General features: G+C 37.8%; 2 protein-coding genes across 2 annotated transcripts; both read right to left on the minus strand.

The window, feature by feature from the left end:
* Positions 1 to 844: 844 nt before the first annotated feature.
* On the minus strand, positions 845 to 12,356 carry sgcg (sarcoglycan, gamma). The gene is made up of 8 exons (XM_086080560.1): positions 12,160 to 12,356; positions 6,693 to 6,894; positions 6,532 to 6,636; positions 5,968 to 6,058; positions 4,354 to 4,473; positions 2,221 to 2,293; positions 1,984 to 2,107; positions 845 to 1,888 (listed from the first exon to the last, which is right to left on the minus strand). Exons 2-8 carry the CDS (start codon positions 6,885 to 6,887, stop codon positions 1,721 to 1,723), a joined length of 876 nt encoding a protein of 291 aa, XP_085936686.1. The 5' UTR covers positions 6,888 to 6,894; positions 12,160 to 12,356; the 3' UTR covers positions 845 to 1,720.
* A 2,129-nt stretch (positions 12,357 to 14,485) lies between these two features.
* Positions 14,486 to 17,217, minus strand: rps25 (ribosomal protein S25). The gene is made up of 5 exons (XM_086080608.1): positions 17,144 to 17,217; positions 16,478 to 16,567; positions 16,216 to 16,399; positions 14,765 to 14,863; positions 14,486 to 14,673 (listed from the first exon to the last, which is right to left on the minus strand). The coding sequence occupies exons 1-4, from the start codon at positions 17,144 to 17,146 to the stop codon at positions 14,769 to 14,771; spliced, it is 372 nt and encodes a 123-aa protein (XP_085936734.1). The 5' UTR covers positions 17,147 to 17,217; the 3' UTR covers positions 14,486 to 14,673; positions 14,765 to 14,768.
* Between the last annotated feature and the right edge of the window lie 41 nt (positions 17,218 to 17,258).

Consider the following 17,258-nt stretch of genomic DNA (forward strand, 5'->3'; position numbering starts at 1 on the left):
ATGTTATGTCATTGTCATCTGCTGAGTTATTACAGGTGATGCTTGAGATGACGCAGTAAAGAGAACTTCATTGAATTAAAGTAGAATTGTGTCATCAATCATACAATTCATAAATGTGGATATACACTGTGCCATCAGAAGGCCTAATAAATTATTTTTTAAACCTTATCTCATTGAATTGCTTGGAAATTCAAACGTTTTGCACCAGAAATTACTTAATTGAGAGAAATGAAGGTTTTGCTGACATTTTTTTTGGTTACTTTCACTGAATTACCAAATAATGTTGATTGCCCCACACAAAGGCTAACTAAATCAAGTTTTCATTAATTAAGAAATTAACTATTCTTCCCAGTTATCTCGGTATTAGTGTTGAAGTAAAATTTTAAGGTAATGGTTTTCAAAATGAACTAATATTCAATCGCCTATATTTGTGGTAAATGAAATGTCCACTAGAGAGCGACAGAGAGCAAACTGGATATCAGGTGTGTTTTTCATACATTTTTGGTCATTTTGATAAAACCATAAATGTAAGTTTGTTGTAATATAGCTACATATGCTACTTTTGGATAAACCTGATATGAAAAGTTCAGCTTTCTTTACATACAATTAAATAATTGTAAAAAAAAAAAAATTGAGACGTCTTAAAAGAATAGCACATTTATTAGATATCCAAAATCAAAAAATACACATTCCACACTTTTTTTTTTTTTAATATGCCAGGTCTAACTGGCACTGTATCACAAAACTGTGCACTTTAACACATTGTCATTACTGTATGTCATTAAATGCACACACAAAATTACAATAATGCTATTTAAAAAAGAAAAGAAAAAGAAATATGACATCATCTTACAACACAAAAAACTTTATTGTTGTTAGTATTTGTCATTGTCTTCTTTGGGGTTGGGGAGGTCTACTTTTCAAACTTAAATCCAAAGTTGAACAAATTTCAAATCCAAAATTTAAATATAACAAGTTTGTTACCTAGCATTTGAGACAGTGACATATTTATAAACCCGATGGCAAAATTACAGTAGGTGCACCTGCATATCTAATCAGATCGAAAATCCGTGACGTATCAAAAATTCGTTTTTTTACAAAGATAATAATTCTCAGTGTCAGAGAGGTATTCATTTAATAAATTCATTAGTACAGTTTTAGTTTACAGTGGGGTCCTGTGACAACAACAGAAAGGTGTTAATCCTCTCTCTCCTATATTGCAAAGTAAGGTAAATACCAGTTCTAAACTGCTCCAAAATGAAAACAACGATAGTAATAATGTCAAATCAATGTAACTGTGTACGCATCATCATTTTCCTTTCATTTTTCCACAATCAAGTAAACATGCGATTTACCAAACCAAAAACACACAAGTTAGGAGCATCAAAATCCAAGATATCACACAACTAATCTGATCTGATATATAGCCAGTACCACCCCCCCCCCCTCACATCACTCCAAGCCCTTTAAATGTGTCACATTTGTATTGCACCACAAGATTATATTGCATAGGATGTAAGCTGTAAAGCAGCTCCTCATTGCCCAGCCATGATACTCGCGCGTGTGCGTGTGCGAATATAGCACATCCTCCAGTAAGCACAACTCCCCCTACTGGTGAGGGGTTGTATCACCGTGATCCACACAAGCTTAAAATGTTTACAAAAAAAAACCAACAACAAACATTTGTGCTTGTCGTCTGTAGGAAGAAACCACACATGTCTTAGCACTCCTGGTTGTCACTGCAAGTGGAGGTGACGCCAGCCTTGGACAGAAAGAGTTTTCCACTGGGACACACGCACACCTCAAAGAGACCCTCGGCATTTCCGGAAACTCCTCCTTGGCTCTGGGGCAGATTGGCCATGCGCACGGTCTCGGCGTCCAGCACCAACTGGACAGCAGAGGAGAGAGGACAGCCGTAAAGAAGATTCATGAATCCGATCACTTTCACATGACATGCTAGCGATGGAAGTGTGTTGTCCTTACCAATCCCACGCTGGACTGCAGGATAACGTCCATGTTGGAAGCCGCTTCAATGTTTCCAGCCAAGGCTTTTAAATGAACTCCCTTTGGAGCGTCCATAGTGAGCGAACGAGTGGGAGACTCCAACCTGAGGATGAAAAGAAAAACATTCCATTATCTTGGACGAGCAGAGTCCATCAATCATGGGCATGTTGGCTTGTTGGACTGACAAGATGACAACGATGTGGACGGAGCGCTCACCTCAGGTCTTTGAAGAGCTCCGACTTGAGAAGGGGAACCTCCACTGAATGTTGGAACAGAGCTCCTTCAGGACCTGAGAGCGAAGGAAAGAAACAACACAGATGGCACTGGTTTTCATACTTTTTATATATTTGATATTTAATACACAGCAATTTGCTCATCAAAGTAAAAAAAAGAAAAGAAAACTGAACGTGTATAAAACTAATGCTGTTTTAGTAATACATATATATATATATTTTTTCTTTAACTCAATTTTGTGAATTATTAGCAATGACTAAAAGATGCAGCCATATTTCTATTAGTTTAACATTTGTTCCACCTTTACGTTAACAAGAGTATGAAAACTTAAAAATATTTGACTACATTTAGAACAGATAAAATTTGTGATTAATTGTGAGTTAACTATCGAAGTCATGTGATTATTTATATCACATTATTATTATTATATATTAATATATATATATATATGTGTGTGTAGATATATATATATATATATATATATATATATATATATATATATATATATATATATATATATATATATATATGTGTGTGTAGATATATATATATATATATGTGTGTGTAGATATATATATATATATATATATATATATATATATATATATATATATATATATATATATATATATATATATATATATATATATATATATATATATAAATATATTTGGGTTTTGGAACACTATTATTCAACCTGAGTTGCCTTGTCAGGCCTGCAGCAATGTTGGGAAGATGAGTGGAGATGACCTCCACTCAGTTTGCCTCAAGCGAACAAGCAGATGCGAGCAGGAGACAAATGAAGGGCGACAGCAGAGTCAATGAAAGAATCGCAATGCAGAGCCAAAAGTGTTTCCTCGGGGTGCACCAGCTTTATTTGGACTACTGCGCTGTGTGCAAGTTAAAGTGACCCCAGGCGCAATGCGGCTCGAGGCTGGCACACCCCTCAACATTAATCAGCCAACACAGTGTGTAAGGTCAGTAACGCAAATGTGTCGATCTGTCTGCCCCTTTTTGAGGCCCGGTAGCTTGCGCAGGATCTTAGCTTGTTTCCAGTATTGCACACTTCTGCGTGGTGATGTCGGTATCTGCTGGAGCCGTTCACCGAGCTCGTTGCCCTAATTACTACCGACAGCACTATATTTATCATATTTTCTCTAATTATTCCTTCAATCCTTGCTATTTCTCTATTTTTCATGCTCCTTTTTCCGGATGTCGCTATCATTCTAATGATATTTATCCACCACCACTTTGTCAGGCTATCATCTGTTGGTCAGTCTGGATCTTGATGTCCCTTGGCCTGGTTGTTCTCAACCACCTTTGGTCTTGTCTGCACCTTGATTCCGGGATCTCTAGTCCATACACTAGTCCTGCTGCATGATTAGAGCTTACCGGCCAAGTTTCTCGATGTCAGCAACTTCTTTAATTTGTCTGTGGATACATGCCACGCAGTGGCTTGTTTTTCCATGATCGTCCATCTGGCTCCTTCTCCTCAATGGGCTTTTTTTAAATTAAATTTTTTACCTGAGGCATTCAGTAAGCAGGTGGTCCCATGTGGGCCATCATCTTGATGTATTCTTGGAGGCCTGTTGTTTCTTCCTGGACAGTGTCCACGACGCTCACTAGTCCACAGCCTCCTCTTTCCACTTTGTGTCGAGCGTCAGGATGCTGGACACAGTGAAACAATGTCGTGCTCGTTCTTGACATACAGCTTGATGTCATCCATGTAGAGGAGGTGGCTGATCGTTGTTCCATTTCTGAACCGGTATCTGAAGCCACTGGTGGTTCTGATCCTACTGAGTGGACTCAGGCCCAGAGCAGCGACCGGGGCAAAGCATCTCCGTGGAACATGGCACATTTGATCGTCGCCTGTGCAACTGGATTTGAGTTGGCCTCTGGAGTTGTATTCCACAGCCTTATTGAGTTCTTGATGATGATTTTTTAGGATCCTGTTGATGTTATACAGTTCCTGGCACTCCAGTATTGAATCTTGGGCTTTCTTCAAGTCATTACCAGGCAGTGCGCAGGTTAGAGCTTCTGGTTTTAAAGTCTTGGCTGCTATATACACACACATAGAGAATGTTTTAATTTAATTTTGGGATGGTTTTTTTGTACCTGTGATGCGCAGTTTGTCTGGTCCAATCACAGCTTGTTTGCCATCTGCAGAGAACAGCATGTTGTCGTCGGTGGCGCTGATGAGCATGTTTGGAGTGTGTCCTTCAGCCTGTTTGGGACCTGCAATGGCATTCAAAATCAGTGGATTAATGTACTGTATGTATATATATATATATATATATATATATATATATATATATATATATATATATATATATATATATATATATATATATATATATATATATATATATATATATATATATATATATATATATATATACAGGAAAATAAAAGAATAAGTACGTGATCATTGGGCCATAATGTTATCCATACAATGAAATATTAAATAAAAATTGAATATCCAACATTCTTTGTATTCAGGTCAGAAAAACAAACTCAAACAGCTCATTGTGTAATGAGCGCTACTTTTTAATGTGATTGTTATTTGTTATGATCAGTGACAAAATGCTCAAAAGAAGAATCACTGACTTTGCTATTGCTGTCATACATGAATGGGCGAGAAATGCACACAGTAAATTTTGTAGTGTACATTTTACTCTTAAAAAGCATCTATTTGGTCCCACTCTAAACAGAGTATAATTTGCACTTGGAATAGAGTAATAAATATTTAGAGTAAATTTTACTAAAATATTTTTTTACTGTGTACGAGAGAATTGGCCTATCCCATGACAAAAAAAATGAGTATAAAAAAATTCACTCAGAAATTCTAAGTACATTTTTTACATTTGACTAATTTATTTTAAAAATATGTTACACAAAGGTTGAAAAACGAACTCACAACCTTCAGCTTGGGAGACTGCGACTCTACCACATGAGCTATGCTACTCCTACTGTTTGGCAACGGTACTGTCTCTTTCTCCCAACCTGAAGTTGTGCTTTAATTTTTTTTTGTTTGTTTGTTTTTTTAAAGTAGTACAATTTAGTCTAAAATTTTTCCATGCAAAATTTACTTAGAATTTCTGAGTGAAAAATCTTTAATTGTTTTTTTCACGGGATAGACAAATTCTCTTTTACACACCAAAAAATAAAGTAAAATTTACAATTATTGTTTTACTCCAAGTGTAAATTTTACATTGAATATTTTACTCTCTTTGAAGTATACATTTTGTGGCGGCCATGGCTCACGGTGTAGAGACGGTCGTCCAGCAACCGGAATGTTGGCTGTTTGATCCCCGCTCTCCCCAAGTCATGTGTCGTCGTGTCCTTGGGCAAGGCACTTCACACACATTGCCTCCAGTGCTACTCTCACTGGTGTATGGAAGGTGCGAATGTTTGGTGGTGGTCGGAGGGGCCGTAGGCGCACACTGGCAGCCTCGCTTCCGTCAGCCTGCCACAGGGCAGCTGTGGCTACTTAACCGCCAACACAGTGTGAATGTGTGAGTGCATGAATAATGTATCCATTGCATTGTAAAGTGTCTTTGAGTGTCTAGAAAAGTGCTATATAAATCTGACGCATTTTTATTATTATCATCATTTTGACTCTTTTTAGAGTCAAGTGTACTCTACAAAATTTACTGTGCATCTTTATTAAATAAAGTTGAGCTGAATTGACTTTATTATAGGTGTGTTTTCTCTCGCTGAACTTCTTACCCACAGACATCCTCCCTGTGACGTCGCCATTTCCATCGCGGGCATTGAGGTAAACTTTTTCCGTATCCGAGTGCACAAGTAGTGGTGAATCCTGGAATGAAAGGAAGTTTGCATCCTCACTATAATAATTTAAGAAAATAAAACTGAAAGTAAAAGGCAGCATTTAAAAGTGAGAGGATTCAAAGATAATGACGTCTATAATATTAGGAAAATGCTGGCATGAGCAAGAGAAGCCGCAACATGTAAGCAACTGCAGCAAAGCATTGCCATGTGCTGCTCGCAGGCGGGCCGTAAACCACGTTTGCACCGCAAACATCCTTGAGGTTCATCTGAAGCTCACTGCAGGAGCACGTGCGCGCGGTGGGAGACTTCGGGAGCTTGGTCGCCATCCAAATTGCCTCGGAGCGCACGGAAAAGACGGTTTTCCAGAAAGCACACATTCCACCAATCGGGCAGGGCGGGGGGGGGGTAGTTGTGTTGGTTAAACACAGACGGAATAATGACAACTTTGCTGGACGGCTTAATTAGCAGGGAGGGAAACGAGAGCAGAGAAAGTTCACATACTTCTCTGGAGTGGATCTCCTCGGCGTAGAGGGGCATCAGGAACTCGGATTCGCCCTGGTCCAACGTCACGCCATCCGAGTGGACTTGCAGGAGGCCCATTCCTTCCTGAGGTCACACAGCGTAAGCTCGCACACAGACATTAATCGACATTGTTCTCATACCGAGTTGAACCGCATGACCCTGAAGATCCAAATGGTGAGGGCCAGGTTGACCACCAGGATGATGATGAGCAGCAGGACAAACAGGTAGAGGCATCGCTTCCGCCAGCCATAGATGCCAACCTTGTAGACGTGCTCGGGCACCGGCCTGGGCACGCTGCTGCCCTCTCCGCTGCTCTCATACTGCTCGCCCACCATCTGCTATCTGATCACCACAACGACAAAACGACATAAACATTTTGTTGCATTTATACCTCTCTAACAGTGTAAAAAAAATAGCGTTAACTCTCAACATATCTTTCTGGAGTGTGGAAGGAAGCCATAGTTACGTGAGAAAATGACCTAAGCATCGGGAGAATGTGCAAAGTCAAAACAGGCCCGAGCCCGGTTTTGAACCCCAAACTTGAGTGCTGTGAAGCTAAAGGGCTAAACATCGTGCTGCACATAATTCTGCATTGTAAAAATTGTGAAAGTAAATTCAGAATTTTTGCAAGAAACTACGTACAGTAATTTCTGGACTATAAGCCGCAAATTTTTTCACTTGCATTCGACTAATACAAAAGTGCGGCTTATCCAACAGATCACAAGGAAGCGCAAAAGCGTCAGGCAGAGCAAAACAAACCAAGTGAGCCCATATACAGTAGGAGAGACAGAATGAGAGAGAGAGACAATTACAATTACGGAAAAGAAAGTAGCGGGAACCCGGTGCAGTAACATTAAAACAGGGCTGCGGCTTATATGTGTAACAAACTCGAGTATTCCCCAAATTTTGCTTGCACGGCTAATAGTCAGGTGCGCCTTATAGTCCAGAAATTACTGTGGTATTAAAAAAATCTTACCATGACAAGTATGATATAAAATTGAAAATAAATAAATGAAATAATATTATTGCGAAAATAAAGGCATCATTTTATGAGGAAAAAGTCATGAAGAATTAAGTTATATTTACGTCATATTTAAGTTTATATTTACTTTTCAATCAAACCCAAAAATTATAAATATTTAAAAAACAATAAAAAAAAAGTGTTGTTAAACCTATAATGTTTTCAGGGGGAAAAATATCACGGAAAAATGGGGAAAATCCAAACATTTTGAGCCCTCTATTTCATGAGTATATATATATATATATATATATATATATATATATTAATTATTTAAATTAAATTAATAAATTCATTGTCAATGTTGGTAATGACCTACTGAAAGAAATTCCTGCAAGAATAAGGTGCAAATAAACGGGGATAATCTATATTGCTAATTGACAATAAATGCAAAAAGGAAAGTATAAGAAATGTAGTGGATTGGCTTGTGTGTTAGCTGGTTCTGCATAGTAAATTAAAAGTGGTAAATCCAAATCGGCATCAGTAAACATGCATTTTTTGGGCAGGAAAAGGAAGCGAAAGAAGCTTTCGAGCCTTCGGAATTGCATTAGTGTGCTCAAAACACACCCAGCGCATATCTGACTCATTGTGCCAATGGAAAGCTTGATAAGCTATTCCAGCAGTTTCACACTAAAAGAGGAAAGTAAAATGGGCTTTATTAGAGCGCAGAGGCGGGCTGGCTCCTGAGCGTCATACAAAGCAAAGTGCACACAACAAGCTGATGCGAAGGCAGATGGAGGTCCAGATGCATCAGCGCAGCCTGGCCTCCAGTCAGCACACTGACAGCATCGCACGCTGTGGCGGCCCCGGGGACACATTTACCTTCAACTCAAACCTATTGGAGCCAAGGACTGCACCAAAGCAAATTTCTTATTTTTTAACAATTCATTTGCATTAAGAAGCACAAATGTACGCGTGTACGATAACTGTACGCCCAGAAAAGAACACGACAATTACAAGAAGCCATAATTAGCCGCGAAAAAGAACTATTATGAGAATCACAATAGCATAAAAATTAAATAAAATTGTATTCACCATTAACTCATTCACTGCCATTGACGGCTATAGACGTCAAAAATTAATTTGAACTATTTCTATTAGTTTCACATTTTTTTCCACTCCTGTTAACAAGAGTATGAAAACCTAGGACATTTTTTATTGTACATATAGAACAGATATAAAATTTGTGATTAAGTAATTAAACAAAAAATAAAATATTATAAAAAAATTAGGGGCGTCAGACGATTACATTTTTTATTTGTAATTAATCGCATGACGTCACTAGTTAACTTATGATTAATCAAACATTTTATATCTGTTCTAAACATACAATATATATTTTTCTAGGTTTTCATACTCTTGCTAACAAAAGTGGAGAAAAAAATGTAAACTGTTAGAAATAGTTCAAATGATTTTTTGTCGTCTATAGACGTCAATGGCAGTGAATGAGTTAAAAAAAATCTTATTTTAAAGAAAAACCGAGAAAAAAAATCTTACAAAATTCTTGAAGAAAGGGTAATAATATTACAATCATAATAAAGCAAAAATGACTAAAGTTATAATATTACATCTTCATAAGCAAAACAAATCAGAATACTATGAGAAAAATATCGCAGCTACTGAATTATTGAAGTGTCGATTTGTTTTGTGAAGGTTGAAATGATAAAATTGCAATAGTGCACTTGAAGTTCCTTGGGAAAAGTTGTAACAGTAACACAAGAAATAAATATGAATTGCAACAACAAAAAAAGCTAATGTAAGAATTAATAATTATTATACCTGGAAAACAACTGTATATAAATCAATCAGGGGAAAGATTTCAATATAACAATTATATAAATTTTGCTGAATGCAGATAGTGCCATCAAAATAGTAAAATTATGAGAATAAACGTGATTTTAGGAGAAAATAGTCATTCTTGCATAAACAAGAAAGCCATCTTAATTGTACCAAAAAATAAAATAAGGTTATCATTTTAGAATCAAAATTGATTACTAATTACAAAAAAAGGCCTAATTCCATGAAAGTTTTTAATATTGCAAGAATGTAGTAATGTATGATTAAGAGAACAAAGGAGTGATTCATCAGCTATTAAGCTTGTAATTTACTAGATAAAAGCATATTTTATGAGCAAAGAAAGAAAGTTGTAATATCCCCTCCTTCGTTCATGTTTTTCCTTTTGATTTTCCTTCTTTTTTTTTTCATCCGAGAAACTCGGGGCGCTGAGTAGCGAACCGCCAGGCTTCCCTTTGGTCATTGTCATTTTTCATGTTTCTCGAACAGGTTGTGTCTGTGAAGACACATTTTTTGTGTGTGTTTATTACATATTTGGCCAATAAATCTGATTCCGATCAAATAATGAGAATACAATTTTAGATGAAAAAAATCAAATAAATATATGTATATGTAATGTAAATAGATGATATTAAAGTTTGTCCGATTGTCGGTACCCGATGTTTTGGCCAATCTTGCGTTTTGCTTCTCCTTCATTAGTAGATCCAAAGTGGAAAACAAAAGTAGACACATAATTGTGTTCCAAGTTAATGATGCGGCTTACAACTTTCGGGTCCACGTAAACGTGTTGATCAGTCCTAATGGAGTCGTTCATTATGATCTTAATGATGAACATGTTTCAAACACTCATCCAGTTCCTTCCACGCACGCGCTCGCAACTTTTCCCTAGCAACCAAACAAAAACAGTCTTTGAGCTGCCCCGGCTGCCAGGAATGCTCAGTCTGAGACACACGAGCTGACGTTTTCAGGGGAAAACTTTTTCCTCAAGTGTATTTTTAAGTACAGTTCGGTTGTTTAAAGGTCAATATTGTATTTTATCTTTTAGAGTATGAAGTAAAAAAAAATTTTTTTTAATGGAATCTTAAGAATTGTTTTTTTGTTTTTCTATATTTAAGCAGAGTGTTCAAACTGCATAATCTTTCACTGACTTACAAAAAAAAAAAAAATCAGGAATAAAAGCGTGCACATTTTTGATGAACACGTGGGCCAAATGTATTTTTTGAGGTAGTACTGAGAGCCACTGGTCAATAGAAAGACAAGGAAAGGATGAAAAATAAAAAATAAATTCTCAAAGTTGTGGGCTCTTTTTTTGTAGAAAGTGCATGTGAAGAACACATCTGCGAAATTTCCTAAATTGAATCTAACTCACTTTCATATTTATAACGTTATGATGTCATTTTCATAAATTGACAACTTTTTCTAATTTTACAACATCAATCTTGTAATATAACATCATTTTATCTTTTTTTTACGTTTTGGTCTTCAGTCACTTTAAAATTTAGAACTTAATTCTCACAACGTCATTCTTAGACGTGAATTTTATTCTTGTTATATTATGACTTTTCCTACTTTATATATTTTTTCATGATTTTCTTCATGTAAAATGTCAACTTTATTGTCAGAACTTTGACTTTGTCCTGTGTAAAAATTTGAATTTCTATATTGCAACTTTTTCCCGTACATAATTTTATTAAACCCAACCTCGCAACTTTATGTGACTTATACAATTTTAAACTAGTAACATTATGATATTAATGTCCCACTCTTGAGACTTTTTTATTGACTTGTTGTTCCAACTTTCTTGAAAATATTTTTGTAACTTCACATTCGTTACATAACATGACTTATTTTTTTTCCCCCCCATAACAATGAAATTGTGACTTTCTTCACATAATGCCAACTTTTTTTTCACAATTTAACAGCTAGCTTTCTTCACATAACCCAACGCAACGTTATGACGTTCTTTGTCTAATGCCTCAACTTTTTCCACACAAGTCTATAATTTCATTCGTGTAACAACGCAACATTTTTCTTTAAATAGTGCGACTTTTGCAAATTTGTAGCAGTAACTTTACAACCTAATAATATGTAATACTGCCATACTTTATTCCTTTTGCCTTACAAGTTGTTCCTCCAAAAATAGGCTATTCTTCATTCTTGCATCTTTTCACTTTTTTTTTTCTCATCACATGACCACTTTATTTACATAATGTTACATCCTTATTCTTGCACACTGCTCAAGACCTCATAATATTACAATGCCACATAGGATAAGGTTAGAACTTTGTCATCATTTTTCCATTCTCCTTCATGTTTATCAACATTAAGCAAAAACTAGACCCGACCTCATGAAGTCCGAAGATAACGTAAGTCTATCCTTAAATCCCAACTAAAACAAAATGAAGAAGTCCTGAAAGGTTTTGGTCCAAACTATTCCCTCACAAGAAGTGCACTTCCCGTCTGTCGCTCTGCTGGCTTACCTTCTATAAATAGAGGACTCTGTGCTGTATTGTATGTACATTTTAGAAAAGGCAACCACAGAAGACACGCACACACATTTATACACGCTCGAGTGGTTCGGCTCATGGGCACGTGAAATAATCAAATCAAACTAGAACTCACGCCGACGCCGCGTTTCGTCAAGTTATTTTAGTATTGCTGCCCTTGTATGGTAACACGTTTAACTCGTGTGCCATCAGAGCTGAGCGCGGAGGTGTCAAAAAAAAAAAGAAGAGGTCAAATGTCACAAAGTGACACACACGAGTTTGGAAAGGGAAAACAAGAGGAGTACTCACCGCGTTCGTGGCGAGGCGCTCGCTCGCTCGCTCTCTCGCCTTCTTTTCTGCCTAAGAGGAACTCGACGGGCAGCGGCGGAGCTCCTCGCACGCGTCTGACAGCCGCTCAACAGCTGCGGCCCATAAAAGCACGTATGCGCCGCGCCTGACACCAGACGGCGCTCCCGCTGCCCGGCGGACCTACTCTGACTCTTACTCTCATACACACCCGAATGTAGGAGAGGGAGAGAGGGAGGGAATGAGGATGGGGGGGGAGGGCATGGATTGTTAACGCATTATTTCACTGATGTTCCTTAAAAATCAGCCGTCCACAACCTTTTTTCTGTTACTCATAAAAGAGCGCCTTAAAAACAACTGAAGCGAAATGTGATAAATGTGTTCATGTAGACAGGCCATAGCTCTGTCTAATAGGAAAGTAGTGATTTGCCGCCATCTTCAGCTGGCGCAACAGGTCGGTGACGCCAGTGATGTGAGTCTGTTCAAATGGGAGCTCACCCATGAAGGGATATTGTGATTTCCTAGAAAATGTCAACATGTGCAGAGATTTATTGAAATAAAGTATTATTTACAGTTCCTTTATCTGAAATCATTTCGATTGATGTCTTTACATAGAATTGTAGAGTAACAGCTTAATGATTACATGGCCGCTAATAATCACTAAAGGGTTAGCTATAGTCAGGACTAGTCATGTTGTTGTTAGCGCCAATAAAGAGTTGTGGTGAATGTTTGTCTTGTGCAAGCCTAAAAATCATGGTGAACTTGCCTTATTGTAACTTCTATAAAATTGGGAGTGCTGCTTCACAATCATCAATCGGCTCAAGACTAAATCAAGCAAATGCCATCAAAATTACTGCTATGAAAGGTTTAATTGGTGATGTTAGTGGTGCTCTTTAAAGCAATAATTATTTGACCTTAAAAATCAACATGATTCTACATTGACATTTGTAACAAGAACAGCTTTAATTGTTGCTATGGCAACTCCGTCATCCACATACTGACGCCGGACACTTGACTCATGTCCTTGCTGTCCCGCCAAGTGTATTTTATGTATATATTTATATTTATATATATATATTAGGGCTGGGAATCTTTGACTGTCTCACGATTCAAGTCCAATTTTTGGATCTGCAATTAGATTCAGAATCAATTATCGATTCAGAACAATTTTAAGATTAAAAATAGCTTGACAATGATTTCTGCTTCAATTTATAGATATGCAAAGAATTGTCATGATCTACTCCAGTCTGACTCGCTAATGCTAATCAGTGCCCTACTCGTGGCACTTTTATCACTCAAAAGAACGACTATTCATACAAAAGGCTTCACCTTAATATCCCACACTGCAAAAAAAAAAAAAAAACTTATTAAAATGACTTGAACATTACTTTTTGCTTCTATGTGGCTACAACCTAACAGTGTATCAGAACGAGCTGAACCACACTGCCCCCAAGTGGCCAAATCGTGTACAACATGAACAGTGCTCCCAATAAAGGCACACACAAACAAGGGCAATACAGTATAAAATCATTGAAATAAAATTGATTTTGGGACATTTAAAATCTATTCTGAATCATACTAAATGAGAATCGCGATTCTTATTAGAACCGATTTTTGGGCACGCCCCTAATATATATACTAAATTGCAAACAAAACAAACGAGGTTTCACAAAACTCGCACCATATTGAGTAATCCAGAAAGGCATCTAAAATTAGCGGACCTAAATGTTTCATTGTTAAAACGAGAACGTAACAGGGCCGTCAATGCTCCCATACGCTGTCCATGTCAGGCGGTTGGCTGAGCAACAACAGCTCGAGGTGACATTCCCAGACAGATTCCTCTGCTGCCTCCAGTGAACATCTGACAGAAGATAAGGCATTCGTTTAGTGATACTGCTTATCAATTTCTTATAGTGACGTGACTGCCGGTGGCTTTAAAGGATAAACGCAGAGCATAAATGATGAAACTTTAAAGAGTTAGAAATGCTCCATCTTGAATTGGAAAGACCACCGGATGTCCCTGTGCGCTTTGATGGCATCTCAGACTGATGCTTGTAACTTTTGTTCAAAGGTTGCGTAAGTGTAGCCTGCTTTGAAAAGTCGTCGAGTGCCTGAAATAAGCAAAAGGCACACAAGGGCAGGCAACATTCCGTTAGCAGGTCGTGTTTAACGTGCAATACCATCATCGCTCACAATATCGTGGTTAACTTACATATCAAACTTCGAAATACCAGCCATTCTCTGTTGCTACTTTTCACATTGTGTATATTGCAGAGGTCGGAAAGTCCTAGCAGGACAGCATCACAAAGTAAGAAAAATTGACTGTGCACCGAGTTGCAAATTGTTTTATTGGCACAGGACAGACACAAGAAGCATAATATTCTTGAAATATTCTTGTTTGCATTATTGTAAGATGAATTTTATGTATTGGGAAAAAAAAACAGCCTAGGATTTGTGTTTTACATTTTATTCAACTTCAATTAGAAAGAGCACATCAAAGGAAACAAACAGGAGAACCTGCAAGAGAGAACAACGGGGCAGGTGAGAAGAGGTTTGAAAAAGAACAAGTGTGGGCCACCCAACCCCACTTTTTTTTTTTAATCAATACCTGATTATGCTTTCTCTGCTGGTACCTCCTCATCTCCCCCCTTGGTGTTACGCGTGTAGATGAGCTGAGCTCTGTGCTTGGAGACCAACTTGATCATGCCTGCAACAACATTTCAAGCGGTTGACTTCCATGTGGACGCATATTGTATGGCGAGCACGTGAGCAGCAACGTCCATTGGGTGATGTCAAATGCATCCCTGGCAGATGCGAGTGCAAAAAGCCGCCAGCAAAGTAGCGTGCATGCATATTTAAGACGTAGGACACGACCAATAAAGTGCTGTGGCAAAAGCTTGAAGTTTTGTTACAATATTGTGGAAATTGAGACCGTGAGCATTACACCTTGAATCCAATTTTTTTGTTTTTGAACGACTTCTCGATAAAAAGACAAGGTAACAATCTTAATTGTACCAACATTGTTCTCAGCACAGGGGGGGTGCAAACTTCGTTTGTGAACAAAAACCTTGGGAGAGCTCGATCCCCCCCCATGGTTTAACAAGGAAAGACATTTTGTCTCGGAGGACGTCCTACTGCGGAACAGTCCAAGCTGAAAGCTCATAAATTTCAACTCCCTCCACAATTTGGAAGTTTATGTTTCACGCCACACAAATTTTGGACAAACGCCATGTGTGACATCAGTGCACTCGCGAAACCTCATTTCAGTCAGCATCACACCGTTAGCTACATGTTCACCTTTTTTCCCGGCAACATTACGGATGTTCAATTTTTCAGACTGATAGCAGTATGAGTACCCAACTCTTGAATTGTCACTTATACCACTAGTATTTCTAATATATAAATATATATATATATATATATTAAAAAAAGATAAATTTAAACACCTACAAAATCCCAATATACCATTTTTCCTTAAAATGTCCACAAAATTAACAGCAATTTTCTATTCTTCTAATTTCCAGCTCCCTAGCAAACATTGTGGATTTTTGTTTTTTCATAAACAAAGGACTTGGATTTGGATCTTCTCATCGGTATCAGGCATTTGAGTCCATCAGTTTGTGCCATTTGACAAAAAAAAACGTGAAGACCAAGCCTGTCATGTCCTCGTGCTTGCTCCAAAATCATCACTTTTTAATAGACCCCGTAAAAAAAATGACATATTTTTCAACCATTAATGTTGCATCATCAACACTTTAGATTAGCCAATAATTTGGAAAAACAACACCCACATGTGACCAAGAGTATAGTTTTTGAAAAAATATGAAATCTGCCAAAATTGTGATTTAGAAGATTTCGCCCGCGATATTACTCTATAAGTAATATGTTGGCAATGTACTTTGAACAATAAAATTTATGAAATTTATTTGTAAAAGTAGAAAAGGTCAAAGTTGGCCAACACCAGTTATTGGATGCTTTCAAAATACTACTTCTAGATGGGCATCACTGCTCTTTTGTGCTTTTCAGTTTAGATTTTTTTTTTAAAGGTGTTATGCTCACCTTTAGCGAGCAGTTCCTGCAGAGCATTCCTGGCCAGGGAGCCACGGATCTTCAGCCTCTCAGATACAACGGCAGGTGTGATGAGCTTGTAGTTGGGAACTTCTTTGTACAGTTTGTCATAGGTGGCCTTGTCGAAGAGGATCAGGTTGTTGAGCTTGTCCCTCACTTTTCCCTTGGACCACTTCTGCTCAAACACACCAAAACATATCAAGCTGAGTGTCGCCAGAAAACAAACAAACATAACCTCACAACGAATCAATACCTTCTTCTTGGCTTTGCCTCCAGACTTGTTGACTGGGTCTTTGTCCTTCTTGGACTTCCCAGCGTCCTTTTTCTTGTCTGTCTTGGGAGGCTAAAAAGTTGGAAATGTTGGTCACAAACTTGCCTGCAATGCTAATTGCAACTATCAGACCAATCAAAAGATGCGTACGGCAAGTTTAGTAGTAACATGTGCAAAAAAAAGCTACATCCGGTTGTAAGAAATGACCTAAAATGCAGCGTGAAATTGTGTGCATTATATCAAACCACTAGTCGATGCTAACGCATACTAGAGCAGCATGGCAAGGCCTTTTGGTGTCCCCGAGAGCATTAATACGCAAAAAATGTACGGGTATCCAAGTGCTAAAACATTCATCAACTAATAACTAAATCAATTTGTCATCGACTAATGCGATCGAACGAGAGATTATTTGGTAGCTATTCGTAGGGCTTAATCTTTCGCAAGGAGTATGAAAGCGTGGCGAAATTAGCACATTAGCTAACGGGCGTCTGCTAATCGTGTTTGAATGTTTGCTTCCACTTTACTGAAATTAAATTAAGTACACTTGTTTCACGGTATAGTTCGACTGTAAATTCACCAGTGGACGCCAGAGAAACCCGTGAATTTGTTCACTTTAAACTCGTTTAAAGCCTCACAAGGCGCCCTCACCATGTTTCCTCGTCAAGATGTCGGAGCGAAAGGAAGTTAGCCCTTGCGAAAACCCCTTTGACAACCCGTATATGGAGAAGTGGAGTAGAGGATTGTGGGAATTTGAGTTCTCTCT

This window comes from Leptonotus elevatus, chromosome 7 (assembly GCF_054856555.1).
Source record: "Leptonotus elevatus isolate MCC_2025b chromosome 7, RoL_Lele_1.0, whole genome shotgun sequence".
Classification (NCBI taxonomy): domain Eukaryota; kingdom Metazoa; phylum Chordata; class Actinopteri; order Syngnathiformes; family Syngnathidae; genus Leptonotus; species Leptonotus elevatus.

Coding starts and splice junctions, on each gene's coding strand:
- sgcg (XM_086080560.1), bottom strand. CDS start 6,887: ATGGTGGGCGAGCAGTATGAGAGCAGCGGAGAGGGCAGCAGCGTGCCC. Junction 4,474..5,967: donor CACAGGGAGGATGTCTGTGG/GTAAGAAGTTCA, acceptor ATGCCATTGCAG/GTCCCAAACAGGCTGAAGGA. Junction 1,889..1,983: donor TGCAGTCCAGCGTGGGATTG/GTAAGGACAACA, acceptor TCTGCTGTCCAG/TTGGTGCTGGACGCCGAGAC.
- rps25 (XM_086080608.1), bottom strand. Junction 16,400..16,477: donor GAGGCAAAGCCAAGAAGAAG/GTATTGATTCGT, acceptor GTGTTTGAGCAG/AAGTGGTCCAAGGGAAAAGT. Junction 14,864..16,215: donor GCAGGAACTGCTCGCTAAAG/GTGAGCATAACA, acceptor ATGTTGTTGCAG/GCATGATCAAGTTGGTCTCC.